Here is a 17,029-nt window from a genome sequence, read left to right as displayed (position 1 = left end):
CCTGCACAGCGTCACTTACATGTCTAGGCAGACGCTGCCCTTTCGCCGCATTGCAGCCATAGGAATAATCGTCAAGAGTACCGATCTTCTTTAGAGCAAATAGAAGCGTGTACAGTCTGTTTAACACTTAGGGGAAAACTCGGAACGTATTGCATCGCGATGCGGCAGGCAATGGAGTGGTGCGGCGGCGGCAGCTCGAGCAGGCGCAGACGCTCGAGGGGCAGAGTCGTGATCTGCGTCGTCTGCTACGGCGGCGCGCGCTGGTCGCATTGTCGGGAAGCGTGCTACTGCCAGGGCCAGTGCGCCGATTTCATCGGTACTGCGGGAACTGAGCTGATATTCTTTACTAAACGCTGTGCGACGCCAAACTCTGAGTCTTCATTGGCGATAATGGAGTTCCACAAGCTTGACAGCATGCTTCGTTTGTTCTTTTGAAACGCTGTGGTACTGAGCGCGTGCACGTATATTTCTTCACTATGTGTGCTGCTGTAATAAGCAGTGACGAGACGCACCAAAATGTGCGCGCAACGTGCTCAGTGTTTATTTGACTCGAGAGGAACACAAGGAACTCAACAATGATAACTATGGGGGTCGAATACGATGAAACAAGCGGATACGATTAAAGGAATGTTTGAAGTTAAGGCAATGAGCTTCAATTCATTTTTCTCGACAATCATTCACTACACCAGACAGACTCTGCCCGCCGGCGGGGAATTGGACACGTCACGCTCCGAAATTCAATTAGTATCTCGTCATGTCCCCAGCGGCAGCGATGACAGCGCTCATCCTGGAAGGCAGTGAAGTGCAGAGTGACTTGATCAGGGATGTGTTCATTCGCAGCACGTCTCAGTCGCTGACGATGGTGAATAAAAGCCTATCCTCGGGCGACTGATAGAGGGGATGGTGCGGCAGCGATACTTTAAACGAGCCCCAGACATTTTAAATGATGTTGGCGCCCGGGGATTGAGGTGGCCACTCGAAGAGAGGGACGGCGCGCTCTTCCAGCAGTTCTTGCACAACATAAGCAGTGTGGATCGGCGGCCTATCGTGTTAGAATATATAATCACCTTCAAGGAACGAGCCGTCATGAATGTATGGAATCAGTACGTCGTCTATGACTGCCCTGCACCTTTCAGCGATGATCTTACCCTCGAGGCGTATCAGTGGATGCCGCACAACGCTTAGTAAAAGATATCGGTTCATTTAATGCATTGACGATGAGATCGGCGCACTGCAACTGGTAATAGAACGCTTCCCGACAATGCGGCCAGCGTGCGCCGCCGTAGGAGACGACGCCATTCAAAACCCCGCCCCTCGAGCACCTGCGCCTGCACGAGCTGCTACCGCCACCTGACTCAAGCCCTCGCTGCATCACGATGCAATGCACTCTGAGTTTTCTCCTAAGTGTGAAGCAGAGTGTACATCGTCCTTCGAATAAAACCTCCACGCACATGCACGTAGGCACATACCGAGCGCGGTAAGAAACGTGCCCAAATACGCGCAGTGCAAGAGGCAATCAAGGCGGTGCGAACGCAACATGGGAGAGGTGTACCACCCGCTAGTTGAATTTTGCCCCGCATATGGCGCTCTCAACGCCAGCGCAGCAGCGCCGCTCGCGGTGCTGTTCTTGACTATAGACCGTTTCATCGGGCGAGGAGGATAGGGCGTGCGGATGGCCTTTCCTCCTCTCTGGCTTGGGCGAGCCGGCGCGGCGCTGCTTGAAAGTATTGCTGTCGCGTGCTGCGGAACGATTTCGAGATGTTTTAAACCTTACTTTGTGAAATTTACGCCACGTTCGTTCATGTAAGGTCGTCAGGGAAGCCTTTCGGTACATTGGTAACTACTGTAGTCAGAAACATGTCTTGGATGCGCTAAAATGCGACGTGCATAATCAGCCGCGTTGTACGCGCATTATCAGTCGCGGTGCGTGTATGTGTTGTTTACTATATTGCTTATATCGATCATAATTCTACAAAGAAAACCGGCATCTCTGTATTACCGGCAATAAATGGTAAATCAGCTCGCTGTATGATTGATTGGCGTAGGGAGTAAAACATAAGAGCGCATGCTACTGCACGGCCAACCTAAGCCAACCACAAAACATCTGAGCGGCAGGCACTATCAAATATTTGTGATACACTGGCATCGTTCTCACGCATTTCAAGACTAGTATGCTTGAAATTACCGTGTGTCTACGCTAGCCTTGCTGCATGAGGCCCAGGGCGCTGCTCAACACAGCGATCACTGCGGCTGATGAGCCAGCACGAGACAAATATAAGCTGTGTGCTTCGGCATTGCTTTTTTGGCCTATATACAGCCATAGTATCTGAGAGGGTTCGTATCAAAAGAATGCGATGGCTATTTTTGAGCGCAAAATTTCCATAATACATGTGAGTGTGTCGTAGAGAACTAAACGAACACAAGCGAAAAAAAAATCGGTTATCATCCTCTTTCTCTCAAAAGCAAGAGAAAACGGGCTAACGCCGCACAACATTTATAAATATACAACAGCTGATGCCGTACGCTTGGACGGTGCTCTATATAGAACAAAGATATCTGTAATCCAGCACCTACTACTGCTCAGGACGCTCGCGCAGTTCGTAAACGGTCGCTTTGCTGGACAAGCCTAATTCAGACTGTAAGGTATGATCCCATTACTAGCCAAAACTATTTCATTCATGGGTGGGTACCTCATCTATCCAACCAAGTAGTCACGCAATGTAACCTGCAGCGGACAATTTGAACGGTCGTCAAAGTATAACAGCACAGCTCCTATCGTAGCAGAACGGTACTCACGCTGTTGCGATCGTCGCGTAGGCTTCATGGCTCCTAAACCGCAGCTTAGAAATACAGGATAATACTGCAATAAGGCCACATTAGTGATTGGAACATTCAGAAATACACAATTGATCTCCGAGGCTGATTGTAGGCTCAAATATGCGCGCGCACATCGCGTTGCGTGTTCTGTCCACCTCAACGCCAGCAGAAATTCCAGCCATGACGCCTTAAACCACTTCAGCACGTCTCACAGAACCGCTTACCACGTAGAAGACGCACGTTAAAGCACGCGACCGCGAAAACAAATGCCAGAACCTACCGCCGAGCATATACCTGCCATGCCAAAGACCGCTTTCACCCAAGCCAGTATAATGGCGCTGCTCATAGGCGGCGCCACTGCGTTCACAATATGGCGGCGCCTACGAAAAAAACGGTCTATATAAACGTTGCGTTTGCTCATAGGACGCATACAGCCGTGAGCAGCGGGTCAGCCGCGTTTTGTGACGCAAGAACGCGTATATGCGGTGGTCTGGGATGAACCGAGAAAGTACCGCTTATACAGAGGACGCTGTGCAGGACTTGACTAAGAGCGTACGTACCGCTTACGCAATCCACGTCTCCACTCAGTTGCACTGTTCGGGGTTTGTTGAGCGACTAGACGCCATTTTCACGAAGAAATCTCGAAACAGCTCTCGCGGCTCTTGGCGGAGTTTTCTTTTCGTCCCCTCTGCTATCTTCGACCAGCCGGTTTGTCACTGTCGCACGGGGAGCAAGGGGGGGGGGGGGGTTACGTGTGCCCCTGCAATTTGTCACGTACGACCCAAAGCACACTTCCGGTGCGATGCAAATCGCATCATGTGAAACAACCTTCGCGTCAACACTATCGCGTACTGAACCTTAGTAATCAAGAAGTTGAGGTAAGTACAGGGCACTATTTCGACTCTCCTGGGGCTTTCATACTCTAGCCCCTCAACGTAGGGTGCGCTCATTAAAATTCTGCCACTAGTACTGAATCACTCATAAAAAAAAAGAATTTTAGCATTGCATCAGAAGACGCAAGAAAATATTTGTCCAGATTAATTGGATTTTTTTTTAAGTGAACTCGTTGTCGTTACCCTTAACAATGACTCGGGCGGTCGAAAGCTTTTGCGATTGTTCGACTCCGCGCCTGCTGCTCGTTCGCGTTATAGCAATTTCGTTATCTCGTAGTGCTGCACTCCATCTGCTCTTGAACGAAATTCAGACAAACTGAAAGTAGGACAAAATGCCCCGTCCATGTTACGTAGTAAAATGCCCAAACGGTTGACGTCACTTAACGAAGGGGACTTGTAACGAAGAATCCAACGTTCTGCCTTGTCTTGGTTCCTCCAAGGCCATGCGCCTGAGTTTGGCGTGGAAAATTGTAACGGCCTCTGTTTGGTGTCATTTTTTGTTATTTATTTATTTATTTTTAAATGCCTGACGTCAGTAAAGACGGTCATGGCGTATGCAACGTCGCCATTCCCCTCTCGGAGGTGGGCGATTTTAATAACGCTAAGGGTATGCGGTCACTTCAGACGCAATTTTCTCATAAACTTAGTCTTTTGATGGCACGAAACGGATGCTGAGAGGTTTCTGAAATGATATTTTAACAGCCAGCGTGCGTTTAGTATTTGCGTTAAGTGTCCCTTTAACATGCAACGAAAGTAAGGTACACGATTAATGCTGCATTCAACCCTCATCGGAATGCAGGTGCTGCAGCAGAAAAATTAAGACACCTCTTTCCGGCAGGAAAACAAAAAAACAAACACGAAATGCATTTGGCGGGCAATTCTTAATCACGAAAAATCTAGGTATATAGGAGGCAGAAAAGAAGATAAATATATCAATGTTTGTATGACTTCGAAATCTTTTGTGAAAATATGTGCGGTAATAATAAACCAACCTAACGGTAGATAATTCGGCATTAGGAACTAATTATTAAGAAAATACGCACGCAATACGGAAGCCTTCGTCTGGTTACTGCTGACAACATTCTATTTGTTTTAGCGTCCCTCCCGTGTCCTTTGCTTCCCGACGCACTTCTTCGCCTGCAGGCCATATAGCTTACTATATTTTTATAAATGCAGAATTCGTTCATGCATTCGTATAGAAAAGCTTGTTTCCTTTGCAGCTGCGTGAATTATAGAAAGAGCGCCCTGCATTTACTCCAGTGTGAGTTATGCAGCTATTTGTGTATTCCACAAAGCTTAAATTTGCTAATGTTCTGTATTTTTCATGTTGCAGTTGTGTACATAGCCAGAACAACAATTTTGCGGGATGCCCGCAACCAGCTAATGGCCATAGGTAGGCTGGGTGCATATACAGACCCATACGTCACTGCAGGTGGGTGCAGCTTCGCCGCTACCTCTGTGCGATACAAGTTTGTTGGGCTCAATATATAAGACGATGCGGCTTACGCTGTACCAATGTAAGATTTTGAAGTTTGTTATAGCGGTATGTTTAATATACAGAGTCCCTGCTCTGGCTTTACGGTTGAACGATTTCATGTTAAAAGAAACAGCAAAGTGGTTGAAACTAATAGGACTGCATTGCGGCAGCACTAGCTATGTAACGCAGAGTGCCGCGCTCATCGTATTCCTCAACAGACGCTCATGTTGCCTCACGCATGAGTTCCTAGTTTTAAGCCTTACATGAAAAAAACTAGGTGATGTGTTATCGAAAGCGCGAACAACTTTGAAGGAAACTGTCGACGAGTTAGAAACAGGAGCCCGGATCTAGTGTCTTGGTGATCGCAGAATGCTCGCCCATTGTACTCAGATATAAAGTACAATGACTGATCCGAGGCCTAAAAAACTGCGCCGGAAAGATATAGTGAAAAATTTGGGTAGAGATCATGATATTCGCAATAAATAAAACCAAACCTTACAATTTTTACATTCAAACAAAATAAATGGACGGTGTTGAAAGAAAAGCAGCGACCAACTTCTTGAGGAGTTCCAAACCTCCTGCAACAACTTTGGCAGCAGCACAGTGCTAGAAAACATGGAACTGATATGTAGAAGCGAAGTCATAAGCCATCTAGACAATTGATAATACACTCGAATTACTAGAAGAAGAATACAGAGCCCAATTAGAACTAGAAAGATCAGATATGAATCGGAATCAGTCGTCTCAGATGTCCGCGCAGAAGAACAGATATACACAACTGGTAAACACCAAGATGTGGTACAAAATATACGCAAAAAAGAAAACGTGGCACAACAAGTATACCTATATTTAAGGCGCGGTGATAGCTCAAATGTATAGAGACGTGAGACATGGAACTTACAGACACAAAAATAAGGAACAACAAGAAGTGTACAGCGTACGCAGTCACGCCTTAGAAGATAGATGAAAAAAAAAGCCCCAGAACATAGCCCTCAGGAAGGTCGCAAGAACTTTTAAATTGACATTTAGTCTGTAACTTTTCACAACTTCCCAGTACATGGTGAGCGAGGCCGCAGTGAAAGGCTATGGAATAACCTTGGCTACACGTAGTTTATTATTTTCCACTTAAATGTGACTACGCAAGCGCTTTTAGTTATGTCTTTGCCGTAAGGGGCGGCCACGGCAATGTATCGGCGTGCTTTTATTGAATAATATTCATTGTGGCCTTTTTTTAAGGTAATCTGACATCCGTTTTGGAAATAGAGGAATTTCATTGTAATATGTTGCTTCAAAACTAGCCTTTATGAAGTAGTTTTAGTGTGACAGTACCCAAGTCTCTCTGTATGTGGCCTTCAGCGGAGAATGTAGCAAATACGACACTTGGATATTCGGAAAGTGGTTCAAGACAGTGCTCAAAAAATCCGTTTGAGATTGAAAGCAGCGTTCGTTGAGTGAACGTATTTATATAGGGTTGAAATGTTGGTCTCCAGGAGGTGAGACGGTTCTATTGTGAACAGTCCCAGCTGACGCCCTAAATTTCTCGGACAACAGTATGGAGCACCTAAAGCAGCTACAAATAGCAATAATGCAAAGCTATCCTTCATTTCTTAAGAAAGGACAGCTTTTCAGGGAGAATAAAAGAAAACAGACATGAATGAGCGGGAGAGTGAAACTTTTTCTGCCAGCATCCAATCAGCAAAGAAAGCAGCAGATTTCCACTGCACAAAAGTGCAAACCTAGATATTCCTATAATTAACAAGCCATTTTAGGTATGCAATTTCAGTTTAACGGCACCAGGTAGTCCCATTTAAAAAGTAATAGTGAATATTATTGTGTCCATTCTGTACTGGACACATTGTGATCTAAGATCATTGCTGCATTATATCGAATAAACTACATCGAATTTTAGCTGCAGCTACTCTTCATTGTCACCTAGCTTTAGCGTAACCTATGAAACGAAAGCACGCAACCGCCGTGTTAAAGAGCAAACCAACACATTGCTCACGTAAGGAATAGGTTAAAATGATGTTATATTGAGTAATCGGCCACTCTTACAGTGCTGCAGGACTTATAGTTCGTTGGCGCCTGCGTCTTTCTGTTTAACAGATCAATGGGGCAACTTTTTTTCAAAGTACACCAACAATACCTATCGGGCAGTGGACTCCATTGTGCTTCAAATCCACGTGGTGAACATGCTCGCGAATCTCCTCAATGACACGTCCGTGGGCCAGGATGGGCTGCGACACCTGGTGGCTTGGAGCGTCTACACGCAGCTGATGGAGTACACGGTGCCAGAGTTGCTGGTTGGCCGCAGGAAAAGCAAAGACGTTTGCTACGAGCACGTTGGAAAGGCGATGAAGCTGGCTGTGGTCAGCCCCTACCTCCAGTGGGGTGCGTTTGACTCCTTGCCTAGTGCACTTATTATGAGGTCATTGCCAACGTACTCGAACCGCTAGAAGACATTAGGCAGAAGGTCGTGAAAGAATCTAGGGAGGAACGTGGAGCTTTTAAAGATTTTGCTTGTGGATATTGTTTGTGCCACCTCCCAGATAGCCAGATGCATCCATTAGACGCACATAATATGGTACACTTTGGACACTCAGTACGTCTGTTAGATATCCAGATTTATCCAGAAAACGTTGCGTAGATGTACTATGGATAATCACAAATGCATCCAGAACGTGTATGTAGTGCGTTGTGGGGATGTCAGAGCTGGATATGTGTAGCATCTAATAGACGTCCACAACATCCAATAGATTTTTACTAGATCTAATGTACATTTATATTAACCACACTTACGTCCATAGGACATCCATTTTACTATGTATGGCTGTATCCGCAACGTCCACTAGATATCCACATTCACATCCATCGGATGCACCTTGTATATTTCTAGCTGTTTCTTTTATTTGTCATGCATGCATGCACTGGGCCTCTTCAATTTGTTGTCCCAGACTGCCCTGGACTGCTTGAGACGCTATTACAGCCACTGATTATTGGCGTACGTGGCTTCTCTGATAGTCCTGGACCGTTCGGAACAACAGATCAAAGTGTCACTATTACTAAGCGAAGAAAAGCTCAACTTGTTACCACCAGCCTTTTTATTGTGGAACCTCATATTGATATCAACCGCTTGACAAGCATTTAATGATGTCCACAATGCTAGCAGCGAAATACACTGGCATATTGCAGCTGTCTCCAGAAAATAAATTTAACGCTAAAAATACAACGTAATGCCATCTCTTGGTTTCTGAAAGGCACAATGAGCACTTCGCACGAACCAATACGAAAATATCGCTTTTGCATAAGAGCTATAGGCATAAACACACTAAAGGATAAATAAAATAAGTGAGTAAAATAAACGCATGAAAACGAACACTTGTGTTTTCAAAAACAATTTTTAGGTGAGCAACAACGCAGTGTTAGCTGCATTAAGACACAGAGGCCACATTATGATACGCTATTCTCCTGAACAAAAAGAAAAGCAGAATTCACATACGGAAACATCAAAGCACTATTTGGCTAGCCTTGAATTCAGCAAAAGGAAGAAAGACAGAATAGAAACAACGTAGTGGAACATAAAGAAGCACAACAGCTGAACGCCCAAAATAGCAATATATCCTACAGGAAAAACAATCTGAGAACCATCAACACGTTAGCACAATGATAAATTGTGTAAGAGAAGCAGGTAACCACTTGCAGCAAAAGGGTGCCAAATTAGCTTTTCCATAAAGGAGAAATATTCGGAACACAGGTGCTGCATAAATAAATACAGTTTTAATATATTGTTCTCAGTCTTAGAAATGAAGACAGTTATAACGAGGAAGTACCTTAATTTTTCCCTAATTTTTCTTAAATATGTAAGCAGGCATCCCGAGTACAACCATGGTATGCGCCATAAATTATTCGAATACAATAACTATACCATAGTTCCATGCGAGTGAGACTACAGCCAATTCGTGTGTAGATTCACTGATCATAAGGAATGTCAATGTCATTGCGGTTTGTGGTTACCTGGTACTACAGCACACTTGGTATGCAGTAGTCAACCAAATGCAGTGGCACCAGGTCACACCATGCTGCTGAGACTGCTGAGCCACTCGTAGCAGTATCAAATCAGCCCTTTCCTTTTAAACCGTATCAATGCATTCTGTACACTCAGCCTGACACCGCGTAACAGCATCCTAGGGCCCTATAACGTAAAACTATTCCAATATGTTTCTATTCCAATCTCCTGACGTCAAATTTGCGTAACCACCGACGCAAGCACCAGGTGGTCACCTACAGGGTTGTCTGTACAGACGAATCAAACACTCTCCTCGTTCATGGGAGGTCACTTTTGTTTGCTTGAAAAACGAATAACATTGCCTACACTGAGCGGCTTGTCGTATCTAATTGGCTGACAGGAGGCGAGGAGAACGCTCAAGTGGAGAGGGATCCGCTGGGGCAGAGCCAGTGCACTGAAAATTGATAACCGGATGAACAGGGTGGTGCCAGCGTCTGCGATTGGTCGGCTTTCCCTTACTTAGCTTCTGGTGGCTGGTCGAAAATCGCGGCGGCATGCAACGGAAGCTTAAGAATGACGCTAAAACTGACCCTCAGCAAAAAAGAGTTGGCAGAGTTAGGTGGTAAACGTGCCGAAAGTGCTTGAAAACGTTACGCGGCCACGAAAGAAGTTTTATTATACGCAAATACACCCATGCTCTCCGGCAGGTGCGAGTAGCCAGCGTCTCAGCGATCGGCGGCAGCCATCTTTTATTCCTTTCGGAACGGGGCAGCCTGTGGCTATTCCGAAGAAAATTCAGTTTTGTTCGGCATACTAATGCATCTTTATCGCGTACACGTCACTTTGACGCGGTGAGTTTGTGCGGTTTTTTGACGTCGCGTGACAGGCAGGTGAAGTGGGTGCAACCCTAAAGCTCTTTACCAATAGCCGAGGGCTAATGGCGAAAAGGGGTCGAATCAGAAATAACTGTTTTTCGTTTTTCTGTCAAATCATGCATAATCAGTGTGTACACATCATATCAGATGGGGACCTATCGCGGTTTTCGTGACGTCGCGTGACAGACGGGTGAAGTGGGGGTGGTCAAAAAAAGTTTTTGACCAATCGTGGAGGCCTGGTAGCAGAATTGGAATAGAAAAGTTTGGAATAGTTTTACGTTATAGCGCCATTACATTTTTCACAATTTTGGCAACATACAGCATTACTTATAATGCAATCAGGTACCACGAAAGGTCAAAGCATTGATTCAGCTAATGCCGTAGCGAGCTGCTACTTCTACATCTCCGTAGCGTTATCTGGTTGGTGTTCACTGACCTCATACCTGCAGTGGTTAATTGCATTGGCCCTCGCAGCAGTACCACCAAAGAAACATGTTACAGTGAGTGTTCATCTTAAGCTTGCCACTTCAAAGGAAACATTATTTTTGTGCGCTGATCATAGGTTTGGTCTTGTAGTTATTACCGTTATTAGAAGTTATACCGCTACGGGTTTAAAAGAGGAAGAAATTTATCAGCACTCCTTAAGGCAAACGGTACGATGCTATGCGGGGCTGGAGGGCAAATCTTACTTGGCAGACCACTCTCTCGCTGGCGGACTTGAGCATCCTAAACATGAAAAAAAGGACAGAATCCTTCCAGATATCCAAGCACATCGCCTATTATTTACCCCGAATTCAGATATTCACCCTTACTTTAAGCCCACGCTTCATTTTGCCACTATAACAGGCGCGAAAGTGTGGACGACACTCATTGCCTTTACTTGGGCGCGTTCGCGTCAGGCTTTATCTTGACCAAATCAAGTGTGGGCTTGAAGTTAAGGCATATTTTCGAATGAGGCGGTAAGACGTACAAAGTAGCCTAAAACACCTAAAGTAACCGATTTTCAATTTCTATCAATTCAGTGATTTGGTTAAAATCCCAGAGTAGAAATGGACACCTATAGCATCTCCTTCATCATGGGGACAGATCTAAGGCATCTGCTTAAATAGTACCACTGATATTGAAATTTGTCCTTGCGAAGCAGTATGGCACAGCGAAGTTTTATATAATGTGCAAAAAGATTGCCTCTTCAAGAGCACTTGAAAGTACATGGCTCGTGTCTACAAATGATACAAGCATGTAATAGTGCACGATATACACAGGAGCTATGTAAACGTACACAGGAGTAACAAAGCGTGCAACATATTACGTAGCTCTACAGACAGCCTTTATAACACAAGACCTCCAGCGGCAGACAGAACAAAACCAATGCATGAACAGTGACTACTTCACAACATCGAGCACCACTATCGAAATCGTGTGCCAGAACCACTGAAACCATTGTGCCGTTGTGCACAAAACCTGCGAACAAACACGAGACAAAGGGAGACTGACAACAAGGTCGCTTGTCTATCACTATTTGTTTCGGGTTGTAGTTCAGCTGTCCAAACTAGCTCAGTTCAATAATATTGCGAGAAGAAACATGGCCGACATGCCTTGACGGACACTACCGCAACCTTTGTGCGTTTGCGTTATGCAACAGCTTTTCCGGCGCATGCTAAGCCCTCATTACCGGCATAAAAGAAGTACCAGAACAAACCGCCGACATACCTTGAAAAGCACGCACTACCTGCTGACGAACGGACACCACTGCACACGTGGCGAGAATAAGAAATGATGTGTCGCAGCATCAGCACCACAACCTAGAAGTGGTTCGTTGTGAGAACTGAAAGGCTGGTGCTATCTTGCTATCTTTTGCAGCCCTTCAGGGAGCACGGCATAGAAAAGCACGGGTCAGCGCCAGCTCAGGAACACAAGCTGGCACATGCCCGCATAAGCTAGCGTGATGGCTGCGCTTATCGTGACGTATGAAAGGCACGCGACTGTGAGAATAATTGATAATTAGACAATAATGCTACGTAAATCTCTTTAAATCCCTTCACTTTTGTAACGTCTTTAAACATAATTTTTCCGACTCCTTGCGTTCGACACAGATAACCTCTCAGACAGAGTGTCAAGTATCGGAAGCCGTGCACTAACTTGCGCACCTAAGGTTTGTCTCCGTTTTAAAACGATTGGTGGTGCTTCATAAAAGCCGAGTCCCTTCATATAATTACCATGCGTTTTTTATTTCTCCTATATATACATCAGTTAATTGATGAATGAACTGTACCTTGTTTTTCGATTACTTTTTCAAAGTTGGAAACAACGAAGTAAACAACAACTCAGAATCTGCAACACGAAAGTTTTGGGCGCATGTGCACTCTTATTTCGCATCCCCCACTGTTTATGGGTATTCTTCTACGAAAAAAAAACGTACATTTCATGCGCTAACATTCATGTTATAAAGTAGCAGCGATCGATCGATGTCCAGCAAAAGAATGGGACGTCTTGTATATATGGACATCCATTACATATGAACTGAGGATGCAGCGTGATACAGTCGCACCAACTACTGGCACTAACTGCGTATTGTCGTCCACGTGAAAATCATGGAAAGGCGTATGCAGTGCTAAAGCTGGAGGGCCTACGGTGCACGCCTAAACTACAGACTTTATGGAGGGGAAATGCACGTCTGAAGTATTCTTTTAGAGACGTTCTATGAACCTCGAACATTTTGACCGCTGTACGCCTGATGAATGAACTAAATGGATTTTCAATGGACATTCAAAACTTTGATGTCATTGTACGTCCCTAAGATTTAAGTGCATTTAAGGGATTCCCATAGGATATCCCTTTTTTGCGGCATCTTTGGATCAAACCGGCACATCTATTAGATGATTGTGGCCATCTGGGCGATGACATTGCGCTCGCAACAACATTCAAACATCCAGCGACAAAGTAGTCGTTGTAAGAGCATTCCGTATTATGTTATTTCACTATTACTGTATTTTTCGCGCATGTCAGAACTTTCCAAAAGCACAACTTTATTTTTCCGTCTTCCTCAAAAAAACAAAAATAGTCCACAATCAAAAGCCGTCAAGTATCAGCTTGCCCGTTTCTGGTTTTTGTTATCGCTATTTGTTGGAATAGGTGCCAACATAACGCCCCTCAGATACCTCCTTCCTTTCCCTCTCACAGCTAAGGATTCCCACCTTTTCAATATTTTGACTTTGTTCGTTCTACATGTTAAATTTCTTATTCTGCTCAGTAATTTTCGGCGAGAAATAGGTAACTAAACTCTGTCCATTAATGCGTTTGTATTGACGAAGACAATCCTCTGTAATCAAACACTGGCTGGCACGACGGCGCTTGTTAGACCATTATCAATCACTGGGCAGGTGCTGAAGAGCACCCTTGATTTCTAGTATCCTTATTTTCTTATTTTCTGCACGCCGACATTTTGCATGTGTTCCTAATCAGTGCGAATGAAGTACGCGAGACGAAAAGGGAAAAATGGTACCTATTTAAAGTGAAATTGATATTATGTTTACCAGAAACCGACGTGCGCTGCCATTATCCTAATGCGTTTGCGCGCTTTATCTGCAACGCTGCAGTCAAGCCGTTTATGCTGGATCAGGTGAAGGCCATGTTGGGAAACATCCGCAATGGCTTCAGGGATGCTTTCAAGTTTTCAACCTGGGTCAAGGAAGAAGTTCGTGAAACCGCCCTTCGCAAGCTAGCCAAAATGAAGGCCTACGTGGGAAGTCCAGGACAACGCCTTGACGCAGCCTTCGTGGAAGAGCTTTATAGTTAGTACTTATTCTGTTTTTATAGAGTTGATAAAACGTATTTACATGCTTTTTGTAAGCCAATATCATATTTGCAAGCGTCGGTACCAGTGTAGTGAATCTTATCTGTAACCTATATTGCAATCTAAGAATCTAAGGTATCAGCCACTAAATCGAATAAATAGAAAGCGTAGTGACTAAATATATTAAATTTCCGCGGAGTACTATGCGTCGTTTACTGCGATGTCATAAACAAGAGGCACACTAGCCAAGTAAAATATTGCATGCGTTCTATTTAACACTTAAGAGTGATCGAAGTTGTAAAAGAGAGTTCATGCATGACTATTCCGCCGGCCTTGCAAAAATGCACTGTATCATTTCACCTCTCACTTCTGAAGGATTTGGCAGTGTTATTCTCTTGATTGTGTTTTTAAATTACTGTATTATTCAATACCTTGTTGTGTACTGACACTTTTAGAGAACTTTCTCCTTAAGAGGCGGTCTGCTTCTCTAAGAATTATGTATCTAATCATATTCAGAGCTATTCGTTGTATCAAGGTAGCTTAATTTTAGGTCCTTTATTATTCTTGATGTTGTTTGCTCAACTAACTGTTTTTCGCCTTCCGAAGATATTCGTCCTGTTTATGTTGATCAGACCATTATGTTCTCAAAGCATCCCGACTATTCTGTCCTCCTCATGCCTAGCCTGCAAGCTTACATAACATTTGTTAAATAGTCGTGCAACTCGAGTAGAATAGCCTTGGATAGAGAACAACGAGGGACGTTCTGAAAGTAAGTCACATCATTAATTTTCGCGCGGCAACTTTACTGCCAAAAAATACACCAAGGGATAATGAATTATAGACCTTGCTCTATTTTTGCACATAGCCGCTGACATTGATACATTTGAGGTAGCGTGCAATCGCTTTGAAGAAACCAGTTCGGTATAAGTCGGCACCCTGCGATGCAAGGAACTGTCGCACAACCTGCTCAACCTCAGCATTGTTTTAGAAGCGACGTCCTGAGAATGTAACTTTCAATGCAGGGAACTAGTGCCCATTTATCCCTGAAAGCATGCACTTCCATTGGGGACCACGTACTTAGCACACGTCTGTCTGTCATCGCGATTTCCACGCAAATAACCTTGGCCACACCGGTCTGCTGCTACTCTTTCTTCGGCACTCTTCGCATGCGTCATTCTTCCTCCGCTGACACTCCTTCCGTCGTTAAACCAGCAACCGGCGTGGATTCTTAGGGCGACGTTTGTTTCACCTGGTGCACCTTCTTACCTTTAAAACAAACGATGAAAGTGATTTCCCGAACGTCCCTCGTAGTTTCGTGCATTTTACTCGCCCAATAAAGAACCGCAAACTACAAACGCGAGTAAATTACATCTTAGTAGAAATCAAGAAAAAGAAATGGGCATGGGCAGGTCATGTAATGAGGGGGGAAGGTGACCGGTGGCCATTAAGGCTCACGGAATGGATTCCAAGATAATGAAAGCGTAGCAGGGGGCTGCAGAAAGTTAGGTAGAGGGATGAGATTAACAAGTTTGCAGGGACAACATAGCCACAAATCTCACATGACCGGGTAGCTGGAGAAGCATGGGAGAGCATGGGCACGTCGTCTTTGATCGTGAGTGAATTCAGTGTTCGAATTGCTCAAGGTTAATTTTCTGGGCAGGTCAAGCCAATTCTGGAAGTGAGCCAGGTCAGTTTTGAACGCGGGTCAACTCAATTTTCGAATTGGACAGAGCCAATTTTGGGGGTGGCCCACCCAAGTTTTGGGAGTGGGTCAAGTCATTTTAGGAAGTGAGACAAGTTGGTTTTGAGTTTGAGTGAACTCAATTTTCGAATTGGGCATTGTCCATATCTTGGGTATGGGTCGCGGCGCCCGGCCGAAGCCGTGGCGGTTCACCGTGGCATTTCGAAGTGCAAGCCGCAGCAGGTCCAGCGTCGGGGAAGTGACGTAATCACTTGATCACGTAGGTTACTGGTACAATCGGATGTTAAACGCTGGACGCTCGCGGTTTGATGGGGCACATAAATGCTTTTGCATTAAAAATCTGCGCGAGATATACACTGACCAGTTGCTTTTTATTTGGGTTTAAGGTGGTTTTTGGGGTGGCGCGTTCTGCTTCGGCACATAGACCAAACAACACACGAGATTCTGGAAGCTTTTGCCACGATTAGCAAAGATGACGCATGCATCAGCGCTCTTTAAATCGCGCTGATTGTCAAAGGGTTTGGATACCTGCGCCATTTATCAGATACAACAATTTAGTTTCATGCCTGTGAGTTTAAGTTTTAATCAATTGACACATACGTTAATGGAAGTGCATGATAATTCCCCCTCCCCACTCTGTTCATTGCACGCTCTTTTTTTGCATATGGATTCATTACCCACCAGGTCGCATTAACACCTTTTTAAAGTCCTTGCAAAGCGGGTGTTACCAGATATTTTTTTCGAAATACAATCACCGCGAAACACTGTTAACGGAGTTAGGAATGCATGTTGCATTTCGTTATTAGATAACTATAAACGTGGGACTTGCTTAAATCCGGGAGTACACATTCTTTGTTGTATTTCTTTGTAAGTGATTTGTGTAACTAAGTTGTAAGAACACATAATGGCCAAATTTTCATAATTGGAATGCAGTAGGGTGTTATTGCAGATCAATATCTATATATCGATATAGTAAAAGTGCTAAGAATATTGTGTATAAGTGCGCGATGAAAAAACCTATGAAAACAAAACTCAGGCAGTGCGTGCATATCAGAGTTGCGGAGTAACAACTACAGCTTAGGATGATTCCGGAGTTATTCCATATTGTTAAACAATCGGAATGGAATGGAAAAGGAATTATGGCATCGCTCTGACAGATTAAATGCAATATAACGCGAGCGAAATATCCCAGAATGGAGTTGAAATTGAATGTAGACACGCTAATTGTAAATGAGACTGCCAAAGCAATCACTTTGCCATTTCTACTAAGGTGGGCTTAGCGAAATAATTTATTATACTGCGGAATTTTTACTCAATACGGCTCTATCACTATCTAGCTTAGGTGACTATTTCTAACGCGGTAATTATAAACAACACGTTATTTTACACTTCTGCTGACCCTGAATCTGCTTGTTTTTTTTACACTGGTGACGTGCTTTTAAATACAAACAATTAGCTACAGTGAA

The 17,029-nt window shown here is 44.4% G+C and overlaps 1 protein-coding gene across 1 annotated transcript in view; it reads left to right on the top strand.

The window, feature by feature from the left end:
• LOC142574166 (neprilysin-1-like) overlaps positions 1-17,029 on the top strand; it is a 72,386-nt gene that overhangs the window by 20,258 nt on the left and 35,099 nt on the right. Inside the window, exons 2-4 of the mRNA XM_075683319.1 lie at positions 5,044-5,142; positions 7,294-7,578; positions 13,665-13,859. Of these exons, the coding sequence (XP_075539434.1) occupies positions 5,094-5,142; positions 7,294-7,578; positions 13,665-13,859 (529 nt within the window). The 5' untranslated portion in view covers positions 5,044-5,093. The remainder of the gene's footprint in view (positions 1-5,043; positions 5,143-7,293; positions 7,579-13,664; positions 13,860-17,029) is intronic.

Source organism: Dermacentor variabilis, chromosome 3 (genome assembly GCF_050947875.1).
Source record: "Dermacentor variabilis isolate Ectoservices chromosome 3, ASM5094787v1, whole genome shotgun sequence".
NCBI classification, from domain to species: Eukaryota; Metazoa; Arthropoda; class Arachnida; order Ixodida; family Ixodidae; genus Dermacentor; species Dermacentor variabilis.
This window is presented reverse-complemented; position numbering and strand designations above follow the sequence as displayed.